Source organism: Stegastes partitus, unplaced genomic scaffold, assembly GCF_000690725.1.
Source record: "Stegastes partitus isolate 25-593 unplaced genomic scaffold, Stegastes_partitus-1.0.2 Scaffold1273, whole genome shotgun sequence".
Taxonomy (NCBI): Eukaryota; Metazoa; Chordata; class Actinopteri; family Pomacentridae; genus Stegastes; species Stegastes partitus.
The window spans coordinates 74,666-89,651 of NW_007579004.1; the positions used below are offsets into that span (position 1 = coordinate 74,666).

Below are 14,986 nucleotides of genomic sequence, written 5' to 3' on the forward strand. Positions count from 1 at the left end.
GTTTGTTAATAAGGCTAATCATGTAGTGTGCCTCGGGTCGATGAAGCGCAGCCAGAGAGCACCTCTTCCTCTATAAATTATCACAGAAGCTATCAGTCTGTCGCTGGCCTGAGCCGACTCCCCAACTACACAGACGCTTGGACGCTACAACGGTGGTCTGGTGGAAATCCGTAAAGTTTTTTACCTGGGCATGTATGTCTGCTGACTGGGGTTCACATGAGAACATGTAGAGCATGTATGTTCTGAGACTGGTTCGGTCCGCCCCATCAGAGCCCGTCCTAACTGCAAAGCCCAACAGCCTTTCTGGCAGAAGCTCTGATTTTGTACATCACCTTCCTATTCTACACTTTGGATTTCCAGCCATTTTATGTAATTACTGTATAATAACTACAGGGACAAGCCTCAAGACCAATCAAAGCCTCATCTAAGACTCCTCTCATCAACTAATGTATGGTCGTCTATTATGGGGCAAGGCCAGTTTCTACCTGTTCTGTTTTTGCTGCAGATTAGACAAAAATCATCATTAGTGTGCTGTAGAGGTGCTGCCAGGCAGATTAGATCACATTCATGAAGAGCCAAACCTAATGTTTTCCCCTGTTTGCAATTCTAAACTAAATCAACCATCTCCTGGGTCTAGCTTCATATTTATTGTACATATAGAGAAGTGGAAGAAACACATAAGCATATCTCTCAAATGTCAAACTGTTTCTTTAAGCGTTGGGTAAAGATGACAAATTGTAAACAAACCATAGCGAGTGCTGCACTCTAATTCACATCATAACGTAGTTTTGGTAGTTGTACTTTGGCGTATCCAACAACAATCACTTTAATACTGCTTTGTTTCCATTCTCTCTGCGCCTAACAATATTTTCTAAGCATCAAAGTAGGATTTTTAACAGCGTTACATTCACATTCTCTCAGAAAATGTAGGACAGCGAGGTACCTATTATCCAAATAGCATATAAATATGTGAATAAATAATCCAAAGTATAATCAGCTCAAGTGGTTCCTCTCACATTAAAAATTGGAAACGTATCCAGTGTTTGCTTACCTTTCTCAAAAGCCTCTCAAGTGCTTTTTTTTTTTTTTTTTCCTCCTTCTTCTCTTGTCCATCATTCTCCTCAACTCCAACGTTTCAGTTTGTTTTGGGTTTAATGCCTCAGTTTTCCTTCTTAGACTAAGATCTGATTCTACAGTAAATGCCAAATTAAAATGTAACAACAAAGTTACTGTAGACAGATCAGTGAGCCGGCACTTTTTAATGTTTGCTCAGTCTGGTCGAGAGAGATAAACTTTGAGCTGTTTAGTTTGTCAGATACATTTTCTTATAACAGTTCCAAGGATGTAGGCGACACCTGAATGAGCAATTCAGCTTATGCACATACAGTCTGTTCACACTTATTTAATAGCAAGCAATGAATTATTTCAGGGTGGTAGACGGAACCAATAAATCATGCTGCTTGACACCTCTGAGAGACGCATATGGATGTTTAAAATTGGGGTAAAAATGTCAAATTGAATCTTACACACCATATGCGCCGCTTCATAGATCTCTGCTTTCCTCTCAGGTGTTTCCCCTGGGTATGATCTCCGTGTCCTATGACGACTGGGAGTACCCGCTGGAGACGCGGGTGCGGGATGGGGTGGGAATCATTTCTTCTGCGGCCACCTCCATGCTGCGGGAGAAGGGAGAGCTGCCGGAGGCCCAGAGCAGCTGCTACAGCACAGCATCAGACAGGAGCCCGGGGAAGCTCCCACCTAGTGCCCTGCGCAGGTGTGTGTGTGTGCGCGCCGTGCGTGTGTGTGTGTGACGAGTGCGAGGAGATCAAGGTCTAGGGACTTGCATAACTGAGTTTGTCTTTGTAGCTGAGTGTACAGCGGTCTTACATAACTCTTTTTAATGTACTAATGAAAGGGGTAGAGGGGAGAACGGAAGCAGAGATGACAGCAGCGCTAGACACTGTGATTTCTAATGACATTTAACACTATTAGCTGCTGTGTACATGGCTGCTCGGCGTATGAGCTCATTCTTCCTCCTTTGCAGAGAGACAAAGAAGTGAACTTGGGGCGGACCTCCTTGTTGTTGCTGCCCTGTGTTAACTGGAGCCTAGCATGTGGTTTATTTCTGTGTGTGCACCTTGCTTCGGATCATGACTGGACTCACTGTCATTAAGTCAGGATTAAAGCAGATTTTGCTCGCTTTGTTCTCTCCCTCTTTTTTTTTTTTCTGTTACATGGCTCTGTGGGTGGCACAGAAATGTTAGTAGGTGTGTGTGTGTGTGTGTGTGTGGACGTACATGTATGGGCTTTTCTCTGAAGCCTCTGTGATGAGAACATGGTCAGTTCCTTCAAAAAAAGGAGGGAGGACAAAGGGACACACACAGGCGCATGTGCATGAAGATATGTGCTGAACATCCACAAATGTAAATCCACAGCTACAGAACTGTATTGCTTCCTGTCAGCTTATTTTGGTGTGATATGATGACTGCATTTTGAATGTGAGACACTCAGTGGCTAAAATATGATTATTAATTCCGAGGTCTATTTAAAACTAACTAAAAACATGAAGGTCACGTTGCTCGGCGCTGCACGTCTATGATGACTTATGAGCTGCCTCATTAGAATGAGAGCCACAGTGTGATTTTTGCCATTAGGGCTTTATTGTCTCATTTTTCTCTCTTTGTAGCCCATTACAATATATATCAAAGCATATACAATACTGCTGTTGTTGACAGGTTGATCCAATATAAGTCAGACCTCAATAAGAAATCAAACCTTTTTCAGAGCAGTCTTTATTCTTACTGTCAGAGGTACATCATTTGTCTCACCAACTTATTAGATAGAATTTGCATATTTGTCAAAACAACTGCAGCCAATTTTTGTGATAATAAACTGACAGGTTGGATTTCCCTACCCTGATTTGGAAGTGGTGAGGCTGTGATCAGAGTCCTGCATACATTAGTCTAGATACAATCTTGCCGCAGTGTGCATATAAACAACGTGAGGTGGAGAGGAAGAGGACAACATAATCTGGCACTTAAAAGACACTATCAAACCCCTTGGATTTCCTGTCATTCCTGCCTGACAGGAATTAATATCTGAGACTCCAGTTCAGCTTATTTGGTCTCCACAATGCTACAGATTTTTTACAGAGGTTTGTCCTTGTAGTAGATTTCAAAAGGTTATTCCTTTTGATGGAAGCAGTGTACCATGCAAACCCCCTAAGCTGTCACTTTTCTCTGAAAAGATGCTCCCTGCCATAATAGAGAATTTGGGAGGAGCCTCCCTTCCTTCTTTATTCATACTTTTAGAAAAGTGCTCACACAATGGCTTAAGTATTTTTAGCATGTGGCGAACAGGAAAATGTTCCCCACATGGTAATAACAGGACACACATTTTAAAATTGCATTTGCAGCAAAAAGGGCTTTTGTTTATCTCTGCGATGCAGCTGATACTAAAAAGTTAAACCTTAACTTTTTTCTTGTTCATGCAAATAACTGTGCATACAGTAACTTAGAAATTATGAACCTCTTTATTATGTAGCCGCACATTCTGTTAAAAACATCGCATGGGATCACAAAGTAAAGTGAGTGTACATATGCACATAAATATGAATATATGAAGCGTAATTCTCTGTTCTACATGCCTCAAAAACACACCAGCCTCATCGGTTTAGATCAAAAACTTTTTTCCAAAAATGGTAACAAACCTGAAATAGGAGGAGACAGCAGTTTCCCAGAATAGACTGCAAAAGTGTTTCCGCTATATGTATTCAGCCGTGGCAATGCACTGTGACAAGGGCATCACCTGCTGCACCATGAAGATTTTTCAAACACAAAAATTTCTATTTGTCCTGACGTGCTGCTGTAATCTATGAAAAAGGCAGCTTCGATTACAGAGCACAGAGGTGTCTGTTATGTGTAGCTGTGTAGGTTTATATTTAATTATTTGTGTTTACTGAGAGAAGGTGTATCCACAGCAGAGCTGCTTGGTATTTTTGCAGTGCCTGCATGCGAGGGACACAGGGACCTTTTATTTACTCTTCCCTCAGTGTGAGCGGAGCCTGCTTTGAAAGAGCACAGGCCTGTTTCCAAGTCTTTGTAAAAACAGATGATTAATGTACCTCTCTCTAATCCACTGTCCGACAACAATGTTTATGTGTGTCGGCTCTAATACCTCTCCGCAGATGAGACAACATAAAATCCCACCTGTTTGAACTGGTGTGTAATTATCTTAGTTTTCACCTGCAGGGTGCATGCTAAACAGCACTCAAATGATTCTCTTTATGCATCTTGACTTCCTGTCGCAATATTTGAGTTTACGCATGAATCCTCTGTGGCCCCGTGCCCTGTTCAGCTCGCATAAAAAATAGAAGTGTTGCTTTAGCTTGTGTTTTAACTCTTGTTTAAGATTAATAATGTGAATCTGTGAATAACTAACTAGCGTCTTTGAATGCTTCCAGTAATTGTATGTCTTGATAAATCATAGCACAGCTTAACAGTAAACATAATTATTTTTATGTATGAAAGCAAAATCTGGTGCCAAATTCAAAAATGTTTTTTAAAGCAGGTTTTTGCCTTTTTTCATTTTCTGTTTTTAGTCACATGATATTTCAGTCTGACAAGCCGTGTTAGACACGGTGTCAAAATGAATCAAACTATTCCTAATAAAAACAAAGACAAGACACTGAAGTGAAAGTGTTGCCTGTGTTGGGCAGCTGCTGCCCCCCTTGTGGTTTGGTCTTTTCAGTAAACTTCCTTAGACAGCCTTTCTTCCCCCCCAGTGGAAATTCATGCTATTATCTCAGTCGTAACGCTCAAAACATCCCCGCTTTCAGAAAATTGTTTTACTGGAGTGAGTGTATTCTTAATCCCATATCACTTCATGTGACACTGGTTCATTTACTCCTCACTACTGCTTCACTTTAGTGGGAGTGTAAATGTTTCAGCAAAGGATCTGTTTGCGTATGCAGGATAGCTGTAGTGAGTAAGAGAGTGAGGGCAGCCTTGTTGCACCAGTGACTTGTCTTTCAGGCTTATATCTGTGGAGAAATCAATGCAGAATGTTGATGGGAGAGATATGTGGCCTCTGACTCTTCCCCCTCCTACACACAAATAGATGCGCGCACACACATACACACTCAGGCGTGCATGCACACGCAGTGGGTGAAGACAGCATTGATTTGAAGAGGATACTCTTGCAGTGATTACAGAGTGCTTAACTTGTTATTTCAAATGTATCTGCTCTTGTGCACACATGCAAACACTCAAACAGATGCAAAGCAACAGCTTCCTACTCTCTCTTTTTCTTTCTCCCCCATGTGTTTCAGACACATGATGCATGTGTGGAATGACGGGCGAGATTTATCCTTCACTCCAGATGGTTACCAGGCCAACCCCAAATTGGTTGTCATCGTCTTGAATAGCGAGAGGAAATGGGAGAAGGTAATAAATGAAAACAGTGTTTTTGCAAAGGAGGGAGGAAATTAAAAAATCAAAACACCTTAATTAAGATGACTGTTCCTGATTTGGTGTGTTTGTGCACGCACACAGATGGGCCGCTGGGAGAACGGCACGCTGTCATTGATGTTCCCAGTGTGGCCGAGGTATAATTCCTATGGGGATGAGGATGCTGATGAAAACCACCTCTCCATCGTCACTCTGGAGGAGAAGCCTTTCGTCATTGTCGATAATGTCGACATCCTCACCGGCACCTGTATGAGAAACTCTGTGCCCTGCCGCAAACATGTCAAAAAGTAAGTGCCTACACGTTCATTGTGTTAGTCAACAAATACACCCACATTTAGCTACCTACCTGCTACTCACATGAAACCAAAAGCCGTTTGATGGCTGTGCTGTTTAAAGGTATCATGAAAAGTTTAACAAGGTCTGAACTGGACTTGTGAGAGGAGGTGAGACAGGCACTTGTTTGTTCGTGGAGTAAGTAAAATCTCAGTTGGATGAAAGTGGTGTTGGCAAGGTTGTTGCTTGATCTCAGGAGGGCATTTGACACTTTCAGGTAGCTTCATTGTGATCTAACTACATTTATTCGTTTAGATTTTTATGAATGAATAGAATCACACTTCTCTAACTGGTATTAATCTGTCTGACAACACCATTGCCAACCGGCTGCCTTTTCTTCTTCCAGTTGTCTGGGTTCAATACTGGGCCCACTTATTTTTACTCCATATAGCCATTTTACGCTGCAGCTTTTGGGGTGTTTTTCAGCAGCCCAAACCTTTGCGTAACCCAGTGGAACCTTTTTCAGGGCTGTTTTCGGGGGGGAAGAAAATATTAGCTAATCTGAGGTTGTACCTGAGCAGCTCTGGAAAAACCTGCTGTGTGATGCTTGACACTGATTGGGTGGCGTCTTCTCTACCCTCTCAATTTCCCCGTCGAGGAGCAATCTTCTCTCAAGCATCACCATCAACAATGTAAAATCTGACATGTAGGATGGCATTAAAAATCCTCCATTGTTCTATTTCCTACATGCTCATAGAACTAGCATTATGTCCAATAACTAATATTTGTCGTACTCTGAGTTAACGTCCTGATCAAAGGTGTTTAATCCTACAACACAATGGAAACAGAAAGGCTGAAAGGTCTGATTACGGGGCTGTTCCTGTTCTCGCCACCTCACCCCTGCCCTTAGTTCCTGCAGTGGAAAGCTGCCAATGTCTCGCCATTTGTTTGTCCTAAAGACTGACATCCAAGTGTCTGCAGCCTGCACTGTAATAAATGCACATTGTAGCGCCGAAGCACAACTTGATACTAAACCGACAAACTCAATGGTCCATGTCACAACTTGACAGAAAATGTATACATGTTCTTGTCAGCTCTTGACGAGCCCCATTTTTTTTTCCTGTTTTGTGTTCTTTGTCAGTGTTATACTAAAACTCTTCTGTCAGAGACACAACCGACACATACAGGCAGAGTAGTTCTCATTTGGTTCATGGATAATCAGTTCTGTCAGCATTAATAATTAATTGCTCTCTGTTGCTGTCAGATTACTAATGCCAATCTGTCGGTGTATTTGATTTTTGTTCCTGCTACCACTGTAATTGCAAGTCGGTGGTTTTATTGTTCCATTAGTTCAGTGTGATTTGTGTTTTATTTTAGACGTACTGAACGTGTTGCTTGTTTTGAATATTGCAATTACTAATTAGTAATTCTGCTTATTGTTTCCCTCTGTAATACATATTGTTTATTCACATTAACATTCACCTCATGAATGCGCTGCATGCTTGGATCCTATTTGAATGACGTTTCTATTTTCTTGTCATAAAGCAAAAGCAGACAGCATTTTTGGGGCATCGCTGGCAAAAAAAAAGACATTTTGACTGTTCAGCATATTGTAATTCAGAAGGTCTGAGAGGAAACAAGACTTCTCTCGCTCTTCTTTGCTATGTTTTAAGGCTTTCGATTTTAGCCAATCACACGCTTTTCACCAATCCGATGAGACAGTATTAATAGCAGCCACGGAGAGAACAGGGTTTGGTGGCATAACGGGTTCGATGGAGGAATTTCACTCTGTAGAATGAGGTTTGATTTCCAGATGAAGCCACGAAGAAGTGTTGACTTTTGGCTTGAAGATCTTTGTTTTGGTGGGAGGTGCTGAGAACAGGGAGGGAAGATGTGCAGGAGGAGACCTGAATGTTTTTGTTTTTTTTCCCAGATGTCTGCCTACTGCAGCAACTGCACATTTTTTAGAGTGCACCATACAAATGTGTCTGCGTATCTGACTGCTGATGTGAACATTTCACCACTGTGACATATATATAGGTTTGTTTTGAAAAACTATTTTTGAATTTCAACTCTTTCTGGGGTTTTCTGACTTGCAAATCATAGTCCATGTGTTGAAGTTTGACTTTATTATCTTAATTTTTGTTTTCTGAAAGAGGTTGGCAAGAAGTTCTTTAATTAAAGCATGGCTGATCAAATTTGAGCTTTAATTTGAATATATGTGCAAAGAAAACTAAAAATGTTAATTTCAACTATTAAATTTACAGAAAATCTGTAATCAGATTCTCAATAAATTGAGTAGAAATTCAGACTATTTGCAGGATTACACACCTATAGTACATTTTAAAATGAAGAACGTTGTACTGCCAGGCCAGTGTTAGCAGCTACCATGCTTTTGGTGTGAGGCGTCTGCTTTCAGTTTTGGTTTCAGGCACTCAGGCTGCCCAAACAAATCTCACGGAAAATAAGAGGAAACCTCAAAGCCCCTCGTTCATGAAAAAAATATAGGTTAAACAAGCTTTGTGTGGACACAGGACAGAGTCAGAACATCAGGCATTTTCCACATTTCAACACCAGCAGTGCTCTGTGAACAGAGGAGCGCTAACAGTGGTAAAAAAATAAAATAAAATAAATTTTAAACTCAACAAATTCAAGCAAAAACACAAAACAATCCCTTCATAACCTTCAGCTTCTCGGTGGTGAGAATTTGCTAGTGAATTGAATAATTTTGGGTTTTAGGTAATTGCAATTACTATTCTGATGTTGTAGACCAGACAATTAATCATCATGACATTAATCAGCAGATCAGATAATGAAAATCATTAGCTGCAGCTCTAATTTAGGCACCTTTAAATGTAAATGTTTCTTCCTTACTTATAAGATTTAAAGCTGGAAAACCTTTGTTTTTGCCTCCATACCAGGGAAGGCAACTAGCCTTTTGGCTAACTCTGGGGCATTCACAGTATATATCCATATCTATCAATTCAAGTTCAATTCAATTCAAGTACCCATGTTAAAGTAACAAACCCCAGCCTGTGCTGCACCTGGAGACAGAAAATGAAAAGAAGTTTCATGTGGGATGCTGCCTAACCTTTTGTCATCTCCCACCTGGACTACTGCAACTCCCACCAAGCTCAGCTCGTAAAGTATTCTGTTCAGCAGCTACAAACCCTCCAGAGCGCTGCAGCACTGCCCTGTCTTCAACCTCCCCAAGTTCTCCTTTGTCGCCTCCCCACCTCCTCTCCTTCCTCCCCACTGGCTGCCCGTGGCTGTTCACATCAAATTCTAAATTCTGGTGCTGGCATTCAAGGCTCCTCGGGGAGTCGTGCGCCCATATCTGCAGGCTATGGTCTATCCGTACTCACCAGCTTGTGCTCTGTGCTCTGCTACAACCGGCCACTTAGCTCTGCACTCCCTGCGGCAGCCTCGTCATCGTTTCACCTGGCCTTGACTCCTCTTTCCGCTGTTCCCCAATAGTGAAATGTCCTTCCCACTCCAGGCGGGACAGCAGAATTACTTCATATCTTCTATTGTAAAAAAAAAAAATAAAAAAATACCTCCATCCTCTGAATATCCCTACTTCCCATGTCCTCACAGAGCACCTACTGTTTGAAAAACATCTCTCATAGCCGATTTTTCTCTTCACATTTTTAGCATGTGTTTATCTGACATCTTTTTTGGATCCCAGGAATATTTTCTTATCTGTTATCAGCGCTCTTGATAACACTATCGGCTAATGGAATGGAAATGTTTCACAAATTCATATTGGCTCTGCTGTGCTACTTCACCAAATGAGATTAATTTTTATGTATATATACAGTTTTTTTTTTTTTTTTCCACCTCACCACTCATCACCTCGCCGCATATATTTCTCCACTGAAACAATAGTGGTGGGCTGAATGCCTTAAATCAGCCTTTGTTGCAAATCAAATTGCTTCAAAGTGATTCAGATCCATTCAAAATTAGTTTCATCACGATAAAACAAACCTTTATTTATGGACGACATTAATTTTGCAACAAATTGAGCTTTTATAGATTTAGTTGGTGGTTTTAATTGCATCATACATGTGGTCTAAGATGAGCTGAGTGTGTTTCAACATGTATGGCATATGCTTTTAAGAGTCAGCCCCACAGAAAGCTTCAGAGCCTTCTGTCAACAGCAGCACGTCAAGCAACACAATGGACTCTTCTTTTTGAAAGAACTTAAAAGGCAATATTGTAGTGGCTGAAATATGTTGCAGGCCTTCTTGAGTAAACAATGCCAAGATATTTCTCAGATAGTGAAAGTAGAAGTTTCACAAAGACGCTTCCCTCCAATTCTTTGACATTGTGGGCTTTGCTCCAATTATCTGCAGTATATATGGACACCTCAATAAGAGCCTTGACAGCTTTTTTTTTTCTTTCCTGGTTGCTAATTTCTACAGTTTAGCTCTCGCCTGAGCTCATCTGTACACAGCCAGTTCCGAGTAGCTAAATATTAATCGTAATTGCTGCATGTTTATTTGTCACTGGCTCAGTACTTGTATTCTGGATGATCACTAGCGCCGACACAGTCCTGATGCACAACTAAAATATTCTACTCATGACTGACAGCGTTGTTGTGAATCCAGAGAATATCGACCAGAAGGAAGAAAGTAGTGAAAACTGTTTAGGATAGTCATTAGAGTAGGATAAGATAAGATAGGATAGGCCTGTCATTGCTAGCCACGGGGGGAAAGGCAACAAATACTCACCTATAATTATTCTCTTTGAGGATTTACTTTGTTTTTTTTTAACACCCAGAATCCACCTTATTAAAAGCTTTTGTGTCAGGCGGACACAAAGAAGACAGACAGGAGATGGTGAGAGAAAGCCATGCATCACGGCCACCGCGGAGACACTGTAGGCATGGGCAATTAGACGACTGAATCACCTCTCAGGGAACGTTTAACTTGTGACCCGACCCGTCATTTCTCAGCCTTCTTCCGCTGCAGAACTCCACATGATCAGCGGCCAAGAAGGTTACATACATGCATGAATACAGCCAATCATCCATAAGTGGCACATTTGCTCAGTCACTACTTCCTTTCCATTCGTGTGTGTTTGTTGTTGTAGAAGCATGACGTGAATCAAGCAGATGTGCTGTATGTGCATCTCGGAGAGTCCGCTGTTGACAGTGTGTGTGTGCGGTCCAGGCATTACTCATGTTGTGGGAACATACATCTGTTTACACAGTCGTATTAGTGAGGTTAAAATCAAGTCTCCACGATGTAAATGACTCAATTTTAAGGTGAGGAAATGTTTAAAGATTGGGACAAGGGTTAGGTTTATGTTGAGATTAAGTTTAGGCAAGTCGGAGTTCTTGTTAAGGTTAGAGGAGGTCTCCAGGAGCTAATGTGTGTCAATGCGCTGTCCTCTGAAGTCATGATACCCAACTGTGTGTGTGTGCTTATGTGTGGAAGTGGGTGTGTTTGTGTTTACACAGTGACATAAGGACACAGAGAGGGCTCAGCTGGGAAGAACTAATGCATATAGTATGTATGCATTTAAACACCTGAGGCAAATACTATACATGCTCAGACTCACACACAGACACACACACACAGATGTATACATATTATGTTCTTTTTCTGTCTCATACACACACACTCACGCAGATACAGTTAACTGCTGTGTAGAAGATCTTTTAATCGTTTGATGTATCACTTCTTTGACGGTCGTTCTCTGTGTTTTGCGTGTGAATCCTTCAGTTCTTCGTGAACTTTCTCTTGAATTGGAGTCCGCTAAAATGGCAAGTGAAAAGGTCACATAGTTACCCTTCCAATCCATATATGCTACATCAAAGATGGCTGACATGGGAGCGGAATTAAGTTTTCATGGAAATGCTTTTGAAAACGCTGGTAGGGCTTAATAGATTATGAGAATCATTTGATCCAACAATTCAGTTTAGTTCAGTGCTCCGAGGTCCTCGGGGACGGCTGTCAGAAAAGTTTACTTAAACATCGGTTACCATTCTGTGCATCGTTTGTGCGTGGCTGTGTAGGTATATTGTGAGTTTTGGAGGAGCAGCTCCTAACGGACCGAAGCAGAGAAGCAGAGAGGAGGCAGAGAGAAAATGACACAGAAGAGAGACAAGGAAAGGACAGCTGATATTTTAATCATGTGGGTTGGTTGTTCTGTAGAGCCTGGCTCTATTTAAAGCCCGGCAGCATCTGCTCAGTACCCTTGTGTTTTCATCTGGTTTGGTTAGCTGGCACTAAGGGAAACACACACTCACTCACACACACCGAACAAGCTCTCTTTGCCCTTCAGCAGTATTTATGGTTACTCTGCACTGTCGTAATTCTAGTTTTACAGTTTGATAGAACCACCAGATGTGGAGCGAGCAGGCAGCTCATACAGTTAGTCTCCACAGCCTCGCCTGTATAACACTGAAATGTTCTCCGATATAAAAAAAATATGACCTAATTGTGTTTGTGCATCTGTGTGTGTGTGTGTGTGTCTGTATGTTGCAGTAATAGCACAACAGGAGGTGCCTATATTAAGCAGTGCTGCAAGGGCTTCTGCATCGACATTCTGAAGAAGATTGCCAGGAACGTCAAGTTCACGTACGACCTCTACCTGGTCACCAACGGAAAACACGGCAAGAAGATCAACAACGTCTGGAACGGCATGGTTGGAGAGGTAGTGCCTGCTTGTCCGTCTATTAACCTTCAAACTCTGAGCAGTTTTTGGGCGTTTATTGCTCCGGTCACGTTTTCACTCACCGAGGGCTGATTTTTCACTGCAATGTAAAGTCATGCACCTCTATGGAAAAACAACAGCAGAATAAAGTTATTCAATCAAATCATTAAAAAAAAACTAAATTACAATATCTTTGATTATTAATTTTACAAAAATAGGAGTAATACAATTACTAAATGTACAACTTTTTTCCACACTGCCTTGAAATGTTACAAATACTGGAAATTCTATAGATAATTTGCTGTTTGCATTTTTGTGTTGTTTCCATATTTGTCTCCTCTCTGCTCTGTGTAAACACAGCCTGCAGTTCAGTCCAGTTCAGCCGAAAGTCCCCAAAGTTTTCTGATGTGACTTTTCAGCTGTGGGAGCCTGAATCGTGGTCCTGGTTAAACCTAACAACAATGGCTTACACTAAAAATAAAAGCATCCCTTTAAAGCCTACAAGCCTGAACCAAGTCTATTACCACTAAGTAATAAGAACATTTAACACTCGGCCATTCAGGAGTGCATCTTGATTGTGCTGAAAAGGCAACAACTTTTTTGCGCGTACACAAAAGCGGCAAAAAAAAAAATATATATATATTAAAAAAAAACATAAAAAAAAAAAAATTAAAATAAACAACCAAGTTAAAGCCTAAGGTGGGGTAAGTTTACTGTAGGAACAGAACATCACAGAGGATTAGTTCAAAGACCGTTGGACAGTTAGATCAAATGGATCATATTTTCTGTTATTCCATTTTTGCCTCGGATATATGTTTAATTTTGTGAAAATAATATGCCTTTCAAACCTATCAGAAGGATTTGGGGTTCAGATGGTTTATCATAATAATGCAAAAATATATTCATACATAATTAGTAATAAATCATATCACTCTGTCTGTCTCTCTTATATTATTGGCAAGTGTTTAATTGCCAGTAATACAAAAAGGAGCATTAGATATATGACCTCTCCGTGTTTTGACTGTATAACTTATTTAACTCAACTCTTTGCAGCTTTCCCTGTTTGTGTCGCTCCTCAAACCCATTTGTTCTTCCTGAAGAAGTAATTCTTTAAAAATGGGTCACAAATATTTAGTCTTTTGAAAAGAGACTGTGTAATTTCTTTTCTTTCTTTTTTTTTTTTTTAATTTACGTTTGATGCAGCAGTTAGTATTCACGGCAGCAGAATGTTGTATTTGGGATTGACCCAAAATAAACTACAGTGCCCGAGTTCATCATAACGAAGGAACATTGATGTGTTTTTAATAGTTTGTGGACAATGAGAGAACTCCAGCGCACAGAGCGATGAACATAAATCTGTGGCTACTCAAGCAACGTAGTTAGTGGGATCAATTCATTAATGGTTTTCATTCTTTCATTGTTTATTAGCAATATGAAAAGAAATGAATATTACTAAATTTATCCTATAAAATTACTTTCAGTTTCCTAAATTTTTGTAAATGTGTCAAAACTCAAAACTAAATTTGCTACCTTTTTCAAATGATTTGACAGGTCTTTTAATATTTATATTAACACTTAAGAAAACAGATTAATGATGTTATGCAAAACATCACAAAAATGCTCATTTGTCACCCATAACTTATGCCCTTTATTTTCATACCTGAATGTTTCACTTTTAAATATTCAGTTAAAAAAAAAAAAAAAAAAAGACTGTCACTGGATGGTCTTTTAAATGCACCACCACCATGAGCTCAGGTTAAAAGGGTGCCTGATACCTGGAGGCTTACTTGATCATTAGCATTTTTCTTTTCTTGGAGATGATTTATTCAGTCACAGATTAAATTAAAGCTAAGTGGTGTCTCAGTAAGTTCTTAAAGGTTGAAACTGAAACGTATGACATCTGATAAGGGAACCTGACAATGTGATCCATAGTGGCCTTTAGACAATTAAATCTGGGGGGGAAAAAAGGCATAACATTTTCCTACGTACTGAAAATGACGTCTTCACGAGCAGAATGTCTGTCTGTCAGAAAACATTCAGACACCCAGAAGTGGTGGCACTATGGAAACGACAGCTGTACTTTTACTTTGCATCCGATATGGCTGAAAATGCCCTCCAACTACGGTTGACATTCTGTGTTATATCCTCTGTCATTGTGATATTTCACATCCAAAATAAAAAAAAGAAGGACAAATCAAAGAGGAATTTTATGATGTTGTCCAAATATTTACAGATCTCACTATATTTATCTCTGTCAGCGTGAGGAGAAAGTCACGTACAGGTTATTTCATCTTTAATCATCAGAGGCCTTCTGCTCAACAAGCTCTTGAAACTTTTTTTATTATTATAAACTACAGATATTAAAATGATATATGTGAAGAAGATTAATATAACATATACTTTGTGAAATTTTTCAAACAACCTATCGACCCACTTTAACCACGTTTTTTTTTGCACATAAAAATCTGAAGCTGTGTTTTGCTGAAAGTATCTCAAGAACTGTTAAAGATAAAAGCCAGAATGTTTTACTATTATTTGTCATCATGCTGATTTAGAATCTGCAAGACTGGGATCTGAATACA

General features: G+C 40.2%; 1 protein-coding gene across 1 annotated transcript in view; it reads left to right on the forward strand.

The window, feature by feature from the left end:
* Window positions 1-14,986, forward strand: part of LOC103369342 (glutamate receptor ionotropic, NMDA 2A-like) — a 99,793-nt gene that overhangs the window by 67,029 nt on the left and 17,778 nt on the right. The window contains exons 8-11 of the mRNA XM_008298033.1: window positions 1,569-1,774; window positions 5,330-5,444; window positions 5,553-5,755; window positions 12,236-12,404. Of these exons, the coding sequence (XP_008296255.1) occupies window positions 1,569-1,774; window positions 5,330-5,444; window positions 5,553-5,755; window positions 12,236-12,404 (693 nt within the window). The remainder of the gene's footprint in view (window positions 1-1,568; window positions 1,775-5,329; window positions 5,445-5,552; window positions 5,756-12,235; window positions 12,405-14,986) is intronic.